The sequence below is a fragment of the Magnolia sinica genome, chromosome 4, assembly GCF_029962835.1.
Source record: "Magnolia sinica isolate HGM2019 chromosome 4, MsV1, whole genome shotgun sequence".
NCBI lineage: Eukaryota > Viridiplantae > Streptophyta > Magnoliopsida > Magnoliales > Magnoliaceae > Magnolia > Magnolia sinica.
The window spans coordinates 90190913-90212163 of record NC_080576.1 but is presented as its reverse complement, the minus strand read 5'-3'; the positions used below and the strand labels follow the sequence as shown (position 1 = coordinate 90212163).

At 40.4% G+C, this 21251-nt stretch overlaps 1 protein-coding gene across 6 annotated transcripts in view; it reads left to right on the top strand.

Annotated features, from left to right (window-relative positions):
• LOC131243365 (uncharacterized) overlaps window positions 1-21251 on the top strand; it is a 60070-nt gene that overhangs the window by 27586 nt on the left and 11233 nt on the right. For 5 of the 6 annotated variants that reach the window (XR_009170035.1, XR_009170034.1, XR_009170033.1 and 2 more), the window contains exons 3-10: window positions 798-880; window positions 1093-1219; window positions 3862-3925; window positions 4189-4286; window positions 4391-4475; window positions 6374-6497; window positions 8998-9099; window positions 9339-9403. Coding sequence is in view for 3 of the 6 variants with exons in the window: in XM_058242684.1 (XP_058098667.1) it covers window positions 798-880; window positions 1093-1219; window positions 3862-3925; window positions 4189-4286; window positions 4391-4475; window positions 6374-6497; window positions 8998-9099; window positions 9339-9403 (748 nt within the window). In the remaining 3 variants the exon portion in view is untranslated. The remainder of the gene's footprint in view (window positions 1-797; window positions 881-1092; window positions 1220-3861; window positions 3926-4188; window positions 4287-4390; window positions 4476-6373; window positions 6498-8997; window positions 9100-9338; window positions 9404-21251) is intronic. The other variant, XM_058242682.1, reaches the window with a different exon arrangement.

The window sequence follows — 21251 nt, the reverse complement described above, 5'->3', positions numbered from 1 at the left end:
TCACCTGAGGAAAAGAATATTGCCTGAAATCACTAGTGATCAACAATCAAATGACTCCTTGTTGCCATATGCCAGTAACGTTTCTGACTTTGTTTCTGATCCTCCCATGGGTCTCTCTGATGATGATCAGAGGGGTAAATGGGCTCATACTGTACATAAAATAGGTAATTTTGTACAACTATCTTCTTTATATTGTATATTTTTGTTCACACTGCCCTCTGGCAGCATTCCTTCCAGTGTTGCGGAGGCTTTGTCTTAATATCAACCGAATGAAACCATGTGTGAAATGCGAATAGATGAGAGCTCTCGAGCAGAAAACCTTAGAACTAACTGAGCTGCATGAAGACAAAAGCTAGTATTATTTTCATGGGTCTACACTGCCAAACACAAACATGATGGGTATGTGGAAAGATATGTGCTCACACAGTTCCATGTGTGGAGTAGTTCAGTCCCTTTTTTTTCGTACTTCTCTTCTTGTCCTTAATTAAGGGCATTTATCCATCTCAATAATACAGTTAGATTAATCAACCCAAACAGGAATCCAAAAAAAAAAATTTATCTACCCAAACAGGAGATTGTCCTGATTTTTGCTTTAATCCTACTTACTCTTCTTTTGTTCTTATCCTTCATCCTCTTGATTTCTCTTATTTCTGAATAACTGTATAATGACAATCCTATTTTTGTCAAACTTCTGAATTGTTATGGATGTCAATCGTTTTTTAGGGTATAGTATCCATATGATATTGCTAAAATTATAGTGATAGCTAGTATTTTCAGTGAAACGTTTTCTTCTGCAGATGTGGATCTTGTAGTTCATGCAGCGGGGCCTTTTCAGCGTGCAGATAAGTGCACTGTACTGGAAGCTGCAATTTCTACCAAGGCAAGGGACCTCATCAATTTTTCACTGTCTTGTCAACCTGAACACTAAATTTCTTCATTGATGCTCTCTTTTGTTCGACTGCTTGGTTCCATCTTTTAGTACATCTTGGTAATAATCATTCTTTATGTAGATAACGTTTCTTAGGTCTAAAGATCTCTCATAAGCGTTCTCTCTTTGCTTCCCCTTTTTTTGTTTTTTTTTTTTTTGGACAGACAGCCTATGTGGATGTGTGTGATGATACAATCTATGCATGCCGTGCAAAATCTTTTCATGAGAAGGCGGTAGCTGCTGATGTTCCGGCTATAACAACTGGTGGAATTTACCCTGGAGTCAGCAATGGTGTGACTATACGTTTGTTCTACTTTAAGAAAAAGCTTTCGAAAATATTGTCCGTCTTATTAAACGAATTCTGAAATATCTATAGTTTCCATAATTCTGTTGTTGAATATGAAAGTGATGCTGAATCCCTTGGAATCAGCCCATCTTTTTTATCCATTTTGTTGACCCCAACTTCCTTGCAATATGAGATGATCCAGTTCCTCTTTGAAATCTAAGGTGCTTAGTATTTCTAGTGTATCTCTGCTGAGTGACCTAATCTTTTTCACTCTCTCGTAAGGCATGCCAATAGATGGCAAAATGGTAATAAGAGAACTGACGGTCTGTGGATGCTAATTCTTGCACCATTAAGAATCAAATGATTCGTATCATGAATCACAAGATACTGATAACACTGGTTGCTAGAGGCATATCTTACCCTACTTAGACTGGGCGTTGCTGCTCACAATCCAGATTAGATAAGCCTTTTGCCCTATTGTCCAAGCAATCATACCCAATGTTCAATTTCTCGATGGTATTGACCGATATATCAACTGTTGCAATCAGAGTATTGCAGGCCAGGATAAGAAATTTGGGGGAGGGAAGTATCACAAAAATTACCTTGTATTGATGTTATCATCATGTGTATATGCGTCACGAGTAGGGTTAGAGGATATGATCAGGTGACAATTCTAGGAGGATATGGATGGACAAATGCAAGGAATTCCAAATGGAGGAAGGATATTTGTTGGAGACTTGCATGGTCATGTAGGAAAATAAAGTAGAGGATATGAGAATGTACATAGAGGATATGATTTGGGGAGAAGAAATGAGATGAAATAAGATGGGGGATGCTATCCTTGATTTCACTATGGCATACAATCTAACTCTAACAAATGCATACTTTAAAAAGAGAGATGAACATTTAATTACTTTCAAAAGTGGATCATTTACAAGCCAAATAGATTTCTTTCTACTTAGGATAATAGAACGATTAGTAAGGATTGCAAGGTTATACTAGTCGGAGAGAGTCTAATTGCGCAACATAGGTTAGTAGTTATGGATGTACACTAAGAGATGGAAGACAGGGAATGAAATTAATAGGCGTCCAAAAACTGGGTGGTGGAATCTGAAAGGAGGGAAAACAATGTCATTCCGAAATAAATTGATGGAAGAAGGAAAGTGGATGTCAAAGTAGTAAATGTTATGTCAAATGAGATGGTTGAGTGCATTAGGAAAGTGACAAAAGATGTTTTAGGAGTATCTAAAGGAAAACGCCAATCATATGAGAAAACTTGGTGGTGAAATGCCAATTTAGAAAAACACTATTCACGAGAAATGTTTGTATTTCAAAGCCTGGCAAGGGACTAGAACAGATGAAAATTATGAACAATATAAAAATGCCAAAAAAAAAATGTTAAGAAAGGAGTGAAGTGAAACTTAAAGCTTATGATGATCTTTGGAATAGATTGGGGACAAGAAGGCGAGAAAGATGTCTTCAAACTTGAAAAAATGAGAGAGGAATGGTAGAGACTTGGATCATGTTAGATGCATTGAGAGTGATAACCAGAGGGTACTAATGAAGGACAAGGTGGAGAAGCTATTTTTAACACTTACTAAATGACAACCACTTCGAGAGCATAGGGATAGAAGGAACCGTAAACTTAAATGATGTTAGAGACCATGGATACTTTCATTGGATTAGGATTCTGAAGTGAAAGAAGCTTTGAGAAATATGAAAACAAGAAAGGCCCTCAAACCAGATGGTATACCAATAGAGTTTTGGAAGTGTATGGGAAATACTAGGTTATTTAGTTGAAAAAGTTGTTTACGAAGATTGTAAGATCAATGAAAATGCCAAACGAATGGAGGAAAAGTACCGTTGTACCTATTTATAAGAACAAAGGAGACAATAGAGCTGCACTAACTATCGTGGGATTAAACTTTTGAGCCATACTATGAGACTTTGAGAGAGAGTGATTGAGCAAAGACAAAGGCATGAGACAAGTGTATTAGAAAATTAGTTTAATTTAATGCCTAGGAGGTCTACCACTAAAATCTGGGGATTGGAATTCCTAGGGAATGTAAAAGCCAACAAAAAGTGTCAAGCAAACATGTGTTTTTTGTGAAAATCAGGGAATTACTAAGCTGAGAGATAAAAACCAGCAACCAAACATCACCATAGGAAAGCTTCTTTTTTTAAAGGGGGCTCAAATCATCTTTTGGTTTAGAGTGTCTACGCAATGATGTACCCTGTGCAACTGAGCTCTAATGTAGTAAAAATGCCCTAACCCTTTTCTTAATATACATCTCTTGTATTTTCTCTGTTTATTTTGTTTAACAAGTATAAACATGTTAGGGGCATACGTCTGACTCGAAGAATTGGAGGTACCTTCTTCAATTAGGATTTTTTTTTTTTTTATATGCTTTCTGATAATGAGTTGAAAAGTTCCTCAATATCTTAAACCTCCCAAAAATTATAATACTTTCATTCATTGATTTCTCAAATCTGTCCTTGAATTATTTTCAATCTTTATTAGGAAGTGAAGATAAACTGTATTTTCCATTCAGCTTTTGTTATCATAACCTTGTCATGTCTATCACTCTGATGCTGTTGGCCCCCTTTTTTTGGGGGGGTTGGAGTCTGATTCTCTTTGATTGGACAGTGATGGCAGCTGAGTTGGTTCGCTCTGCAAAAAATGAAAGCATGGGTGAGCCAGAGAGGTTAAGGTAAACTTCAAATCAATCTCTGCTTTATCTTGGATTCATAGACTTTCTTTCTCAAAGTAGCATTGTCCTCCCTATTTTTGACGAAGAAGAATCCAATTTTGGGTGAGAGATTTTTCGGTGATTCGGCTTTATTAGTGTATTGCACATTATCTTGGTTTACTACTTTCACTGATATGCTTTATGGCTTCCATTGGATATCGAAATGCCCTATAATGGTGTATTTTCAGGCAGAAACAACCAACTTACTAATATGGGCTCTTCAGATTCTTTTATTATACAGCAGGTTCTGGTGGTGTTGGTCCAACTATATTAGCGACTAGTTTCCTGCTGCTTGGAGAAGATGTTATTGCTTACAATAAAGGTTAATGTTTCTCAAGATTATATACATTATGTCTCATTTCCAATGCTTGTCAATTTGCACAACCTTAGATCGGTATTAATTGTAGCAGTTTACTCTTTAATCAGGAGAAAAAATCAAACTAAAGCCTTACAGTGGAATGCTCAACATTGATTTTGGAAAAGGGATTGGAAAGAGAGATGTTTATTTGTTGTAAGTTCTATTACAAAAAGATTCTCGAAAGCATAGTCTATCTGCTAATCCACCATGAGCAAGTTTGTCACCACTTAGTAGATGACGGCTCTAACATTTTGTGACATTTACACCTTTGGATAGCCGTAAAATATGCAATCTTGAACCTTTGCATGGTATGTGTTTTGGATCATCAGCGATTCAATACTAATATCCAAAGATTCCAAATTACATGTTAGTGAAAAATCAAAAGACCATGGGTACACGCATGTATTGAATTCATCTGCTCAATGCAGTTCCAAATATCTTAGCTCTCGGCTGCAGGTAGTAAGATGTGAAATTTTATCTTAATCACTTGGCTAGATGGCAATCGTCCATAAAGCATGTAATCAACCAGTCTATTAGAAAAATCATACAGAACCACCCATCATGAATTTTTACAAATTTACAATTTGAGAAGTTCAGTCTCTCCCTGGTCACCTCCATATTTGCATTAGTTTTGCAAAAGAGCACAAGTGATTGTCCAAAGACTTTCTCATTCCCAATTGCAGTTCTGAATCAGAAGTGCCTCAATAATTTTTCCACTTTTTTTTGTGGTTCATTCATGTTGGTTGTCGGCCATGCAACACCGTAATGTTCCATAAACTGTTCTTCTTTGCCTTTTTATTTCATCCTCATTTAACAACCTCAAACATGGAGACCTACAAAATTTTGAAATGGCGCCCCACACATCAAATGAGTGCACAAACATAACCAGATACAAGCATGACTATATGCAGAATATAGAAACAGGGAATGCTAATGCCCCAACTCCACAGGGGCATTAGCAATGTCCCCAAAGCTTTTAAATGACACGTGAGATGGACAATCATAGATCTGGACTGTCCATTCCTCTTCCATAACACCATTGGAAGGCCATGGTGCAAAATCAGTCCAGTCATATGATCCATAAATTTTGAGTGTTGGTCGTTTTTTATGACCTTCCATTTTATTTTTTTTATGAGCCCATGGATCTGATGGTTAGCAGCATCAAACCAAAGTGCTTCATAGGATTCATAAGCAACCCATGGCGGGGCCTACTGAATGGTTGTTTCAAGATGATGATTGGAGTTGTTTCTTCTTTTCTTCTTTTCTTTTTTTGCTTGATCTGGTTTGTCCATTGTTCATGCTACTGATGAAATGGTTAGGACCACTCGATCAGTGTGGTTTTACATCATGGCTTGCCAATAGTGGTATGAAGCAGATGGACAATCCTGATCAATGATTGACCATCCCTGTTGGGAATGTAGAAATTCATGAAATAATTTTAATATTTTCTGCTATATGGAAGAACACGAGATGTAAAAGGAGGTGACTCTTTTTTTTATTCCTTGGCTGATAGTTTCAGTGTGAAGGTATTATAGGATCCTCGATCCAAGGATTTGCATAGCATCCTTGGGACCCATGGTTTGGTTATCTAGACCATTGGTCTGTTGTGTCATTGTCTGCCACAGTGGATGGACCATGCTGCAGAGATCTTCCAAATTTGAAGATCCTAGCCACCAATCTTGGGCTTTCTTTCAGCTGAATGTGGCCTGCAGTTGTATTTGCTTCCTAAACATCTTGTAGGCCACAAATTGGATGTTTTGGATTGTCCTCTCCTGGAGGTCTTTACAGTACTATCCATCCATGGTTGTGGCTATATAACTGTTTTCTGATTTTCCAAAATATGTGCTGTTAGAACAGAAAATCTTTACCATAATGTTAAAAGCCTCAGCTCGAGGATCATATAACTCCTCTTTGTTGTGACCTTAGCCAACTTTCAAGACATTCAATTTTGCTTTAGCATTTTGACAATCATGCACAACACTATAAAGCTATATTGAATTAGTTCTTTGCTCGATATTCAGTATTGAATTAGTTCTTTGCTCGATATTCAGAAACCTACCTGAAGTAAAAAGTGCTCATGAAGTCTTAGGCGTGCCAACTGTCAGTGCTAGATTTGGTACTGCACCTTTCTTCTGGAATTGGGGCATGGAAGCTATTGCAAATCTTGTTCCTGTGGTATGCTTTCAACTGTATGTTCCTTGGTTTTAAGTCATTATTCACCAAGGTATGAAAACACCTTCAATGGATCTATTTTTGACAACTGAATTCACTTTTTAGGATTGATTCAGTAATGGAATTTCATTGCAACACTGGGGTCTGACTATTAAATAGAATTAATTTACCAAATAAACAGAACTTTGTTTGCAAACTTTGTTACCAAGCATGCTATATTGGATAATTTTGTTCCCAAATGCAGCAGAGTTCGATCTTTTGTATCTTTTGTGTCAATTTGATTTATATAAATAAGAGAACTAGTGGTTAGGAAATTAATTTGAATTTTGTTTAGAATGGATCTCAACCAATATGATGTTTGCAAAAGAAGACTACAGAAAAAAGTGTTGTACATAAGGCAGATTCCTCCATGGCCAAATGATGATCCATTCTTGGTTCCTCGAAAATCTAGGCCTTTGAATAGTTTGATCACGGATTGTATGAAGATCAACAGTGGAGATTAATCATTCACAAATGCTCCCTGCATCAATAGATTAACAACTCTTGTTGCATGAAAATTGAAAAACGAGGACAAGTTGATTGTAGGGAATATGAGAGATGAATTCTTAGAATTTGTGGTGATTAATTTTGAAAAGCTTATCTCTTGTCCAATATCTCTTTCTCCGCAATGTTTGATGATCTAAAGTGATGCTCAAGTACTCTCTAGTGGTCATGGATTCTTTCATTCATAGGCTCAAAGGTATTAGCAAGTCTAGGGCTTTGCGTTCACTAGAAGCCCTGACAAGTTGATTTATAAGTCCCAGTGGTCCAAAAAGTCTGGGTATGGCTGGGGGCACAGGAAGTGCCCAGCTCTAGATCCAAGTAGGAATTGATGCCTTTGGCAAGAACAAATGGAAACCAAAGCAAAGGCAAAGAAGTTCTAGTTTCTAAGTGGAGCAGTATGAGAGGTCAAAGATTATGAATGCTCCTCTTGATCAACACAAGCAGAAGATGATGACAAGAGATCTTTGTTTGTTCCCTATGGATACAATGAGGCAATTATAGAAGATGATCTTGGGAAGTGTCTAGGGTTGGGGTTAACAAGGTGATGATGGATTAAATTTGCCAAGGATGGGTGGTCCTTGCTCAGTGCTAGCAATGGGCATGACTACTTCTAAAGGAATAAGGCGATGCTAGAGAAACATGAAAATTGGACCCTTGGGGAAACATTGATGCCTTTGTATCTTAAAAGAGGGATGATTTCATGGTGTATGTTTTTGCTTGCTCTTTGGTGGGAATTTTGAAAGAAAGAAGAAATCTTGGCATCTCCAACTATGTGGAGGCTCCCTAGAAAATTTTGAAGAAAAGATTACGAATACCTTAATTAAGTGGGATCAAGACACTTCTTCCAAAGACATGGATTCCATAGTTGTTGTGCCATAGTTGATCCCAGTCACCTTGTCTAGGGCCCCCTCCTCCTGAGCGGCTGCATCTCCGACCATTCATTAAAACATCTCAAGGAGGGCTTTTTGGCAATTTGTCAACCTGATAGCTGAATTCAATGCAAATATTTCCAAGCCTTTCCTCAGTGATGCTCTGAAGCATTAGTTGATAAGCCTTAGTAGGCTTAGGAGGTGATGCTTAAGTAGTGAGTACCTTAATTAGGTAGTCTTACATTAATCACGTGGTTTGAAGGGCTCTACAATAGCATGCTGTTGTGAGTTGTCATCTATGACTAATAGGGAAGTGAAGAATGATAGAGCGATGGCAAGGTGGATGTGCCTCCAATGGGGCTCTGGGAATTACCTCTTGATTGCTGTACTCATGGCAAGCAGAATTCTTGTGGTATATGTGAAGAGTCTGTGCAGAATTTGGTACTCATTGGAAGCAAAAGCCAAGGATCTCAGGGAAGGATTGAGGATCTCTAGGAAGCAGTTCTGCAGATCCTTGATTCCAAAAGGAGATTAAAATAGATGATATCTTAGTCTTGGAATGTGCAATTCTGGCCATTGACATTTTCTCTTTGATAAACGATCCGCTTGAACCTGAGACCTCAAGGTCGAAGTGAAGAAAAGCTTTCATTGATTTATGGGCTTGAACCTTAACCAAATGACTTGCCTGATTTGATGGCAAAAGATGTGCGAGCCAATGAGCAAAATTCATTTGAATTGGGAATTATTTCCCACTATCTTGTTGTAGCTCTTTGTAACATTTTTTTCTTATCTTGAAAAAGAAAAATGCAAACATGAATACACAAGGAATTAGATGCATATTTATAGATAATCCTTCACATCTCAATATATATATAGCATTAGATGAGGGCTAGCACCTTTTAAGTTCTCGAAATACCTTCTCTTTGAGAAGGATCAAAAGTGATATTTATCACCTTGAACATGCAGAGCTATACTCAGAAAGCTACACCGATCACTTTTCCACCTTAAGGGAAGTTATGTTCAAACTCAGTAGTTAAATCTTACTAGATCTAATCAGTTTCTTTATCTAAAACAAAAAATTTCTCTCTCAGGAATTTCTAAGAGACAAAAGCAAAGTCCAGCAGTTGGTTCAAATCTTTGACCCTCTTGTTCGAGCTGTTGATGGGATTGCAGGAGAGCGCGTGTCAATGAGAGTGAGTTATTAGAACAAAAGCACACCAAGGAAATTTATATGGCACATTCTATATATATAAAAGAGAGAGAGAGAGAGAGAGAGAGAGAGAGAGAGTGCAAATTCTATAATTCTGTTTGTGAGCTGAACTTTCTGTATGAGAAGTTGAGAGAGAGATGGGAGGAGCAAAAACGAATCCCCTCGTGTTAAATAGAACCTTGGATAGTAGAGCTAATGCTATTTCAACTTACATTTTGACAGGTTGATTTAGAGTGTTCAAATGGACGCAGTACTACGGGTATATTCAGTCACAAAAGACTCTCTTTGTAAGTGTTAGGCTTCCATACAATTTCTTCCTTGCATTCAGTTTGGGGGATTTAAATATTCCTAATGTGCATGTGTTGGACTGGTTATTTCTCCACATTAATGTTGGATTTGGAAGGTTTTTGTAGAACAACTCTATTGTGAGTTTAATAATCCTTTTCTTCTTCTTTTTCCTTCATTGTTCTCTTCTTTATTTTCCTTATCTATTCTCTCTTCCAGCTTGTGGATTTTTTTTTTCTCAGGGAACATCATGAATTAGTAGGTTAGTTTGTACAGAGCACCTAGTTTGCACTAGTTATGTATCAGAGCACTGCTTTTCATAAAATTCTCGTTTCACCGAGAAGATGATGCCAAAAGCCACAACTCATGATAGAAATTTTTATATCGATAATGTTGGCCGACATATCAGCCGATACTATCGATATCCCATGGTGCCAATACAAAAGTAAGCTGTAGTTGGGAAACTAACCAATATCTGTCAATATAGCACGATATATCACAATGTGTCGACAAGATATCGATAAATTGAGATATTTTGAAAATATCATTCTTGTAAGTTCTCTGATGTCATTGATACATTGAGATATTTTGAAAATATCATTGTTGTAAGTTTTCCAATGTCATAATGCTTAATTATTTGATATTGGTTTGCAGTTCTTTCGGATAAAGTTAGATAATAACAAACGTCTAATGTGAAAGCATAAGGGCCTGTTTGGATGACAATGAAAACAACTCATTTTCTAGATAAACATAGCACAGGTGTCAGTGCCTGTTAGTGAAGTTGACGTCTGGTTTAGATCAATCCTTCTGTTGTGGCCCACCTGATCAACAGATGGGTGAGATCTTTTAGAGATTGGATGGTCATGTGATGACATGACTAATGGGTGGTTTGAAACCTGCACACAGTCTCAAGTCCATTGTGGCAGAAATGGTGAAAATTGATAAACTAGTGTGATAAGCACATAAATCCAATTTTTAAACCAGAATGTTGGAACTGAGTGAAATCCGAGACGTTTTGATGCAAGATGCATGCATGTGGCTAAATATTGTAGTGAGATCATTCAGCAAATTATATTAATTAATCAAAATCACAAATCACGCTAAAATCATCAAATACCTCAAAATTTCAACATTGAACTAATAATAGTCTAGGCCACAATTAACAACTACACCACGCATGATCAGTAAATACTTGAAATTAGAATATAATGGATGTAAGAACATCCAAATAGCATAGGGATGAGCCTACTTAAAAATGAAAGACCTAATATTACCTGGGGCTTGCTCAATTAGGATGTAGGTAAACCTAGGGTTTAAGGAATTTGGGGAAAGGGCGAAATTAGGGTTTAATCGGCTCAATTGGCTAAGGGGTTTGGGGGTTTTAAGTATTAATTGAAGGGAATTAGGGATTATGGTGGTAGGATGTTAGGGATTTTAGGTTAATTAGGGTATGGGAGATTTGGGGAAAATAGGAAATTAAAGAATCTAGGGTTAGAGTTAGGGTTTAGGGTAAGTGGTAAAGGGGTTTTAAGGCGGTAGCAAAAGAGATTCAAAGGGGAAGAAGTGGGCCGTACAGACCAACCTCGGGCTTCACACATGGCCGTACGGTCACACGTGTGGGGCTTGGTATCGGGTTCTCGAGGGTGGGGTTTTGATGGAGAAGGGTATGGGGAAGAAAGGGTAAGGATTTTGGAGGTTTGGAAAAGGAAGGAAGATGAAAGCTCAAAGAGGTACCTTAGACGATGATGATAGTTGGAAGCTTCGCACTCCCATGATTGAAGAAGGGCTTTGCACCGATCTTCGTTCCAAATCGCTTGGAACTTGTTTTCACATCGCATGAAGATTGACAGAGAAAAAAAGAGTTTTTGAAGAAAATAATCCAACATAGATAACCCCCCTTCTTTTATAGTCTCAGCAAGTTTTAAAAATTACAAAAACAACCTTATGTAGTGTACTTTTACTAAATCACCCCTATTCTAAGAAAAAAAATATGATACATCTCTCATAAATGTTCCAAAATATAAATCAAACTATAAAATAAATCCTAAGATAATCATATGCCATCAAGTGGCCTATGTATCATCCATCGGGCCCCACGAGTGGTCACGATCTAACGATGATGTTCTCGATCACAGTCCAATAGTCAAAATGATATATCAATGAAGATCAACAACCCAATGCTCCTCAGGAAGATGCTCATGAAGATCCAAGCCCAACGGACCCCGGGTATGGGTCATCCAACCATAAGGAAACCAGTGCTCTCCTCCTCACATACACTTGGACAGATGGCGCGTGGATGTCCTCATCAACTCCCCTCGGCTGAGATCGCCTCTGGCAGACTAAAACTCCTATTACGCTCAAGGATGTCCAGGTCTAAACTCTTCGGCTCCATCTCAGTGATCCACGTGCTGTCTGAAAGCGGCCTATTCCTCCACATAACGAAGAATTTCTAAAATCCCCCTTGGCGAGTGGAAACTACTTGCTCATCTAGTGTGTCTTCAATTTGTTCGCTTCTAGCGAGCAAGGAGGGTAAGGATGGCAAGAGTTGGGACGATGGGTCAGGTAAAGGCCATGGGTTAGTGACTAGGTCATGGTCTATGTGAGGGTTTGAAAATGGGTCCTAGAGACAAGGGTGCATCTTCGTCGAGGGGTTTTGCCTTCATGTGAATGAGCTCAAACGATGAACTAATCCAAGCAATGGAAATGCTACATGGTGGGAGTTTGGGGGGAGTAAAACTTAGGTCCAAAGGGCGCATTACGGGCCTGAAATGAAGCATAAGGAGGCGAGAAGCCTCAATTTGCGGCAATTGAACCAAGTGGTAAAAAGCAAGCACCGGTGGCCCACTAGACAAAAGTACACTGTGCAAATCCCCCTGGTAATAGGGGGTGGTGTCCTTCAAGGCAGTTGTTCTCGGTAAAATGGTGACCAAAGGAAGGCAGATGAAAGTTTGAATGAGAAGGAAGCAGGGTCTGGCTCAGGAAAATGGGTTGAGGAGGCAAGCATTAAGGGGAGAAAGTGTTGAGGGTGTCGGAGGAGGTTATTCCTCAATTGTGGAATGATTTTTCAGTCATAGCCACTACAAAAGAAGACGCCACGATTCCGCAAGTGAGGGACTGGTTGGATGATTGTTGCAGCCTGCAGGTTAAAACCAAATATGTGCATCATCACACCATTCAGTTACAAGGAAATCTAGATTTAGTTGAGCCCAGGGGTGAACGCAGACGTTCCAATTATGGTGGGAGCATTGCACAGGGATGGGCCAATATCCAAGATCCAAACGTGGAAGGAGTTTTCCTCCTTTGGGAGTGAAGACGTGTGGGTGCTCATTTGGGCGATCCCTTGGATGTTTGGTTCCAAGAATTCTTCATCACTGCTACTACATTGTGCCTAGGTGGCTTGGTCGAGTTAGATCTGTTAATGAAGTTTGGGGAGGAGGTGGGTGTCATTAGGGTCTATATTCGTAGGAAGAAAGGCACAGTGCTCCCATCCTTCATTTTGGCATTAGTCGGAGGCAGAAGAATTTGCATGCCAATGTGGCAGGAAGAGAAAGGTGTGGTGATCCCCAGGTGGGGGGATCTATGGAGGGCCAGGGAGGGGGTTCCGACAAGCGGCGGACATGGAAGACGTCTCAACGTGGCCGAAGGAGCAAGGCCTATATGCATGGTAGGAGCATTGGTACTCCAGGACGACACGCGGTAGCGTCCTAGTGATCAAGGCGAAGTCGGTGGAGGAGAATTGACTTGGGTATGCACATATGGCGTAGGGTGTTCCTTGAGAGCACTCTTGGAGGGTGATCTATGTCCGAGCCTAGGCGATATGTTAAGGTCGGAGGCCAAGCCTACTTCTATAGGGGATCAGGGCGACACATCGTTTGATGGAGTCCCAGAGCAATACACCTATCTTATGGAAACGAGGGTCGGTTCTGAGCCTAGGTCAGATGCGACGGTATCCCTAGTCACGTGCGGACGCAAGGGGCGTGTATCAACGATCCCCAATCAACTCAAGTCTCCCGCTCATGAGTTGCATGAGGTTACTAATGTTGAGCTAAAACGTGTGCATCTATCTTTGCTTGTGTGACATTGATCTCTTGTCGAAAGCCCCTTTTATAGATAATAGCAAGTTTCGCCCCGAGACTGCAAGAATTTCTGGGTTGCAGGCCACGGAGGACTCGCAGGAAGGTTTGGGGTCAGTAGGGCTCTCAAAGTTTAACGGTGAAATCTATTCTCTTGGGAAGGGAGGAGTGTTTCGAAGGGAACTCTCTGATTCTACCCTCACACAAGAAAGCTTCGCGGAGGAGTATCCGTCACCGAGTGAAGGGGTATTGATGCTAGCAAAGATAGGAGAAAAATTGTTTGAAGAGGTGTTGCTAATCACCCCCCCTCTGCGCAGAGAAGATGCAGTTCAACCAAGCCAGATCTACTTCTACCAAAGAACAGTGGCTTTTGTCAAATGATAGGAGTCACACGAAGGAGAGGGCAGAGCATCTGTTGCTTACGTACAAAAATATAGAAACTTTCGAGAGGAGCGGCATTATAGAGGAATAGTTCATCTGGGCTAAAGATGTGCTTAAGCGGGTGGGAGTTCAAGCAAGTCTCTCTTTCAATGCCAGAGACGAAGACATTGAAGACTTCTTCCAGTCCGTTCAATGGAGGGCTCTTCAGCAGCGACAAGGTATTCAAGAATTGAGGTTCATGAGGGAGCTCCTGAGCTTGGAGTGCTCCATTAATTAGGACAATACAACCAAAGTTAGTGAGGGTAAGAGGATGAGATCGGGGAAGGGAGGCAACCAATGATAGTGCTTTCCTGGAACGTGAGGGGGTTGGGGTGTAACAGCAAGAGGGCCCAAGTTAAGAAGGTTTGTAAGGATTCCAAAGCCGATATCATCACGTTACAAGAAACTAACCTCCAATCGATCTCCTTAGGTACGCTATCGTCAATCTGGAATGTTTTACAATTTGATTGGGTTTCTCTTGATGTTTTAGGGACTGTGGGTGGTATTATTCTTGGTTGTAATTTTGGCAAATGGAGCAAGGTTGACTCATTTGTGGGGACCTTTTATGTTTTTGTTCTTCTCCGCGATTTGACGACGGGATTTCAATGGGTGATGACGTCTGTTTATGAACCCTGTGCGAAGAATTTGAGAGGTCTATTCCGATAAGAGTTAGACTTTGTGAGGCAGAAATGGGGCTCCCCATGGTGTGTGGACAGTGATTTTAACGTAGTTTGTTTTTCTTATGAGAAGTCCAAATGGGGGCGATAATGCAGGGGCATTTTCACACTGGGCTCGAGTGGGGTCCCCAGTTGGATGCAGGGGCACACTCGGGGTGGGTGACCCATGCGATTTGGGGCCCACGGGGAAGGTCTTGTGTTCGAGACTCCTTACCAGGGGTGATTAATACGCATTTCACACCAGGCTCGAGTGGGGTAGCCCGTAGGATGCAGAGACACACTCGGGTGGGCGGCCCATGTGATTTGGGGCCCACGAAGGGGGTTCGGCCGAGGTCCTAACCCATGAGACGTGGGGCCTGGGCTATGAGATAAAGGGATTAATTCGCCATACTCTAACAGTTCGAGCTTTTAGAGCAAGTGGTTAATTGTCCTGCATCAGGCGAATTACTAATAGTATGTTGGGATTCTCTGACTGGGTGAATCAGCAGCAAATGGTAGATCGGCCTATAGACGACTAGATTTACCTGGTCTAATGGGCAAGCATATGTGCTTATGTCTCGGCTTGACAGGTTCCTAGTTTTGGCCTATTAAATCGATAAATCCCCTTATGTCGGTTCAGCGCGGACTTCCTAAGGTTGCGCGGGACCATCGCACGATTGTTCTTCAAGTTGTCAATGTGAACTGGGGGGCCTAGGCTCTTCCTTTTCAAAAGAGTGTGGTTAGAAGTAGAGGGGTTCGAGCAGTTGGTGGCAAAATGGTGGGATTCGTTTCAAGTAGCTGGTTACACTGGTTATAGAGTTTGCAGGAAGCTGAAGATGTTAAAAGAACAATTGAAGTTGTGGAAGAAAGAAGTGTTGGGGGCTAGGGAAGCTAAATTCAAGAAAATGGCTGAACATATTCGCATATGGGACTTGTTAGAAGAAAATGGTTCTCTAACAAAAGCAGATAAAGGAGAAACGACTTGTCACTCAAATACGCGCAAAAGGCTCAAGAGGAGGAGATTAAATGGTAGCAGAGATCTAGAGCGTTGTGGCTTAAAGAGGGGGATAAGAACACTTAAGTTCTTCCATAATTTTGCTAGCGCTCGGGCGAGGGGTAATAGAATTGGGAGTCTACTTATCGATGGGGAACAAACATCGGATAAGGATGTGATATCTAAAGCAATCACATCTTATTACAAGAATCTCCTTTCGACCGATAAATGGGAGAGACCGAAGCTGGATCATATTGGTTTTAACCATATTATAGCTAAAGAAGCTTCATCTCTAGAAAAGCATATTGTAGAGGAAGAGGTCCGAGAAGTTTTGAAGTCTATGTGTAAGGATAAGACCCCTGAGCTAGATGGCTTCCCCATTTTGTTCTTTTAGAGATTTTGGCATGTGGTTGGGAAGGACATTATGGACTTCTTGGCAGAATTCGTAGATCGAGGTAGGTTGTTGATGGGGACATCCCGCGCACGTCGTCCACACGTGCACACACACCACCCTCCCTACGCTTGTACGCCAAAAGGAGGGCCCCACCGTTGATCTAGATCGATGACAACGTCCAGGGAGGGCCTCTTAACTAGACGACGAAGTTTTGATTTAAAAGAGTGGGCCCGTTAGTCAAAAAAAGCCCATCATGGGATCTCATAATCGTGGCCCACTAGTCAGATTGATTTCATATTTTAGGTTTTGCTTATTAATGTTATTTAGAACATCATGGATGTTTTAGATTTCTTTGATTAGTTTTTTTTTATTTACTTCATCGCTAAGTAATAGGTTGCGCACATGGTGCGAGTTTTGGGGTATAGGGTTTTCTTATAAATAGGCACCCCTTGTAGCTTTTTTCATTCATTGAAAATTAATAAAAATTATATGTTTTCCTACTCTGAGTTGTAAAGCCTAATTGGGTGTGAAGCCCTCCCTTCATCGAAGGGTTAACTACAATGGTGCGAAGCCACATCTATCCCGATTCGCCCCCATCCATTACCATCTTTACTACCCATTTTCTACCATCCCTTCTTTTCATCTCACCCCATCATCTACACTTCGAATCAATCATCTATTGCAGCAATTCTCCTCCCCACAACAGAATTTCAGAATCTGGCCCTACAGGAGGGCTGAAACTTCGGCGGAGCACCACGCACAAACTGTACATCAGATCAAGCTGATATTTGAGGGTTTTGGAGTCCATCACTGCCCGACCAGGGCCAAGGTGGCCTTTTTTTGAATAGTGGGCTTCACACACGTGCTGCCGAGATGACACGCATGTGCGTCTGGGCCATTGTTGTTGTCCACGCGTGCGGTACTTCTCTGGTTCGTATCTCTCCTCTCTTTCACTCCGCTTTCACCCAAAATCCCTAAACCTAACCCTAAATTACTCAAGTCTCCAATTTTATGCCCCTTTCCTTACCCTAGGGTTCCTTGATTTGAAATTGGTGAATCCCTTGGATTAGGGACTAATTACTATGCATGTGTGGATGATTATTTCTTATCTTTGAGTATTGTTTGGTTCATAATTTTTATTGATCCAGCCCTATCATGTGTAGGCCTGGACCCGCATAGATTCCTCTTAATTGAATGTTTGGACTTTCATGTGGGATATGGAATTTGTGTAATTGTTTCTGAACTAACGTGATCTTAAGCCTGAAATCTCGCATATCATATTTAATTTTCATGTCCTGCATCAAATTTGGTATCAAAGCCTAGGGTTCTTGTAAGGGAATTCATTACATGTTTAGGGTTTGGTTGTTTATGTCCATTACGCATCAATTCTCATCATATATGGCTATTTAGAAGTCCATAATCCCTGACATAAGCTGCTGAAATTTTCTGTTATCCCCTTATTTGAATTATTTTAGAAATTAACTTAGCTTTCTATTTCTAGGTTTAGAAACTTTCCTTTCCTGTTTTTTAGAAACTAATTTTTTAGAAACTTTCTTAATCTGTTTTTAGAAACTAATTTCCTTTCCTTTTTCTTTATTAGAAACTAGTTTACTTTCCTTTTTCTTTTTTAGACACTAACTTACTTTCTATTTTTAGAAACTTCCCTTTTTCTTTTTCTTTAGAAACTAGGTTGTTTTTTTTAGAAACTTCTCTAATTTGTTTTTTTTAGAAGCTTTCCTAATTTGTTTTTTTAGAAACTTTCCTAATTTGTTTTTCTTAGAAACTTTCCTTTTTCGTTTTAGAAACTAGGTTGTTTTTTTTAGAAACTTTTCTAATTTGTTTTTTTTAGAAACTTTTCTAATTTGTTTTTTTAGAAACTTTCCTAATTTGTTTTTCTTAGAAACTTTCCTTTTTCGTTTTTAGAAACTAGGTTATTTTTTTTTAGAAACCTTCCTAACTTGTTTAAAAAAAACTTTCCTTTTTCGTTTTTAGAAACTAGGTTGTTTCTTAAAAATAATAATAATAATAATAATAATCTTATATTTTGACAACTATATTGCTGAATTTTGGTTGACACCCTATACTAAACATGGAACAATTGCAAGGGTCACTAAACAAGTTGTCCCAGAAGTTGGAGTTTTTCATTAAGCGCTTGGAAATGGATCAATGCTTTGAACAGCTTGATGTACGCATTACTCGACTAAAGACCATCGCCAAGACAAACCCCACCATTGGGGTAGATGTCCAATCTCAGGCAGGTGGCCTGGAGGATAGACCAATGAATGGAGTTGGTGAAGGAATCAGTTATTGGTATGCACCCGTGCACCCACCCCATGAGAGACATCAAGACCACTATTTTGAGGGGTACGACATGTGCGGCCTTGTGGCTGGAGAGAGTGCACCAGAGGTTAGTGTAGAGTTCCCACTGAGGCCATTCCGATAATGGATGAGTTACGTGATGTCTTTCCTGATGATCTACCGAATGAGTCTTCCCTAGGAGGGATATAAAGCACACCAGAACATGGGACACCGTAATACCTACAACCGAGTTTGCGTTTAATAGTTCTGTCGATAGGTCCACAGGTCTCAGTCCTTATGAAGTCGTTACTATTTATAAACCTGGGAAACCTATTGATCTTGTCCCTATGTCACTGTCACATAGGGTGTCAGAGCCTGTAGAGTCTTTTGCGCATCACATTCATTCATGGCATCAAGAAATCAGGCAGAAGATCACTACTAGTAATGAACATTACAAATTTTCTGCAAACCAACATAAACGTTTCAAAGAATTCAATATTGGGGACTCTGTGATAGTCCGCATCTGGCCTGAGCGGTACCCTCCGGGGGCCGTTCGTAAGTTACACACGCGTAGCGGTGGACCCTTCAAAATTATAAAACGAAGCGGTCTCAATGCATATGAGGTAGATCTTCCACCTTCTATGGGAATTAGTTTCATATTCAACGTGGATGATCTAGTTACTTTTTAGGGGACGACTGATACTTTGTCCGGCCCTTCGCCTACCCGTCTTCATTCCTCATATTTATCCCTTGAACCATGGCCCCTTCCCGACCCATTTTCCCAGCCTCTACCTCTCATACCCACTCTTCCTGACCTTTCTTCCCAGCCTCTACATCCCATACTTACCATTCTCGACCCATTTTCCCAGCTTTTACGTCCCATACCTACCCGTCTCAACCCATTTTCCCAGCCTCTACCTCCCATACCTACCCATCCCGACCCATTTTTCCAGCCTCTACGTCCTATACCTACCCGTCCCAACCCATTTTCCCAGCCTCTACCTCCCATACCTACCCGTCCCAACCCATTTTCCCAACCTCTACCTCCCATACGTACTCTTCCTGACATTTCTTCTCAGCCTCTGCCTCCTATACCTAATTTTCACACACCCAAAGAGAAAATAGAGGATATCCTGGACCATCAGATAGTTTCTACGTCGGACGGCGGGTTTCAGAAGTACCTGGTCAAGTGGAAGTCACGTCTAGCTTCAACCCATACATGGCTCGCTGAGGATGAGCTTCAGAGACTTGATCCATACATCTCGGAGCGATTCAAGAGTTTTATTTCGCCAGTGGCGAAATCTTCGCAGGCGAAGAGAATTGATGGGGCGCACGTCGTCCACACGTGCACGCACACCACCCTCCCTACACTCATACGCCAGAAGAAAGAGGGCCCCACCATTGATCTGGATCAATGACGACATCCAAAGAGGGCCTCCTAGCTAGAAGACGAAGTTTTGATTCAAAAGAGTAGGCCCGTTAGTCAATAAAAGCCCATCATGGGATCTCATAATCGTGGCCCACTAGTCAGATTGATTTCATATTTTAGATTTTGCTTATTAATGTTATTTAGAACATCATGGACACTTTAGATTTCTTTGATTAGTTTTTTTTTTTGGTTTACTTCATCGCCAAATAATAGGTTACGCACATGGCGCGAGTTTTGGGGTATAGGGTTTTCTTATAAATAGGCAACCCTTTTAGCTTTTTTCATTCGTTGAAGATTAATAAAAATTATGCGTTTTCCTACTCTCTGAGTTGTAAAGCCTAATTGGGTGCGAAGCCCTCCCTTCATCGAAAGGTTAACTATAGCGGTGCGAAACCACATCATCCCGATTCGCCCCCATCCATCGCCATCTCTACTACCCATTTTCTACCATCCCTTCTTCTCATCTCACCCCATCATCTACACTTCGAATCAATCATCTGTTGCAGCGATTCTCCTCTCCATAGTAGAATTTCAAAATCTGGCCATACAGGAGGGCTGAAACTTCAGCGAAGCACCATGCACAAATCGTACATCGGATCAAGCTGAGATTTGGGGATTTTGGAGTCCATCCCTAGCCGATCAGGGCCAAGGTGGCCTTTTTCTAAATAGTGGGCCTCACACACGTGCGGCCAAGATCACACGCATGTTCATCTGGGCCATTGTTGTTGTCCACGTGTGCGGTACTTCTCTAGTTTGTCTCTCTCCTCTCTTTCACGCCGCTTTCACCCAAAATCCCTAAACCTAACCCTAAATTACTCAAATCTCCAATTTTATGCCCCTTTTCTTACCCTAGAGTTCATTGATTTAAAATTGGTGAATCCCTTGGATTAGGGACTGATTACTATGCATGTGTGGAAGATTATTTCTTATCTTTGAGTATCGTTTGGTTCATAATTTTTATTGATCTAACCCTATCATGTGTAGGCCTTGACCCGCATAGATTCCCCTTAATTGAATGTTTGGACTTTCATGTGGGATATGGAATTTGTGTAATTGTTTCTGAACTAACGTGATCTTAAGCCTGAAATCTCGCATATCATATTTAATTTTCATGTCCTGCATCAGTTGTTCACCACGATGGAGGCATCCTTTATTATGTTCAAGGTATTCAAAATCGGTTACATGACAACCTTTATATAATGGCAACTGTTCACTCCCCAAGTATAGGGTTGTGATGTAGTAATAAACTCAGTAAGACCGAGGTCGAATCCACAGGGACTGAAACTTGTACGTTTCCTGAAACTAACTAGAAATAGAACTAGCCTAAGATGCAATCTAAATCAAATATAAATTGATGAATAATGGTGAGAGATTAATGTAAAACTTAAGGAATTTAGAGGAGTGGAAACTAGGGATTCAGAGGATCCACTTGAAGGGATCAGGGAGATCTTATGCCTGCATCAGGAATTATGAAATTTAAACTGAACTTTACTTGATCTGGTTTTCAAGAGATGAAAGGTATATGAATTAGAATGGATTCCATCATCTAACCATGCCCAGGAGACAAAGTAAACAACAAGATTAAA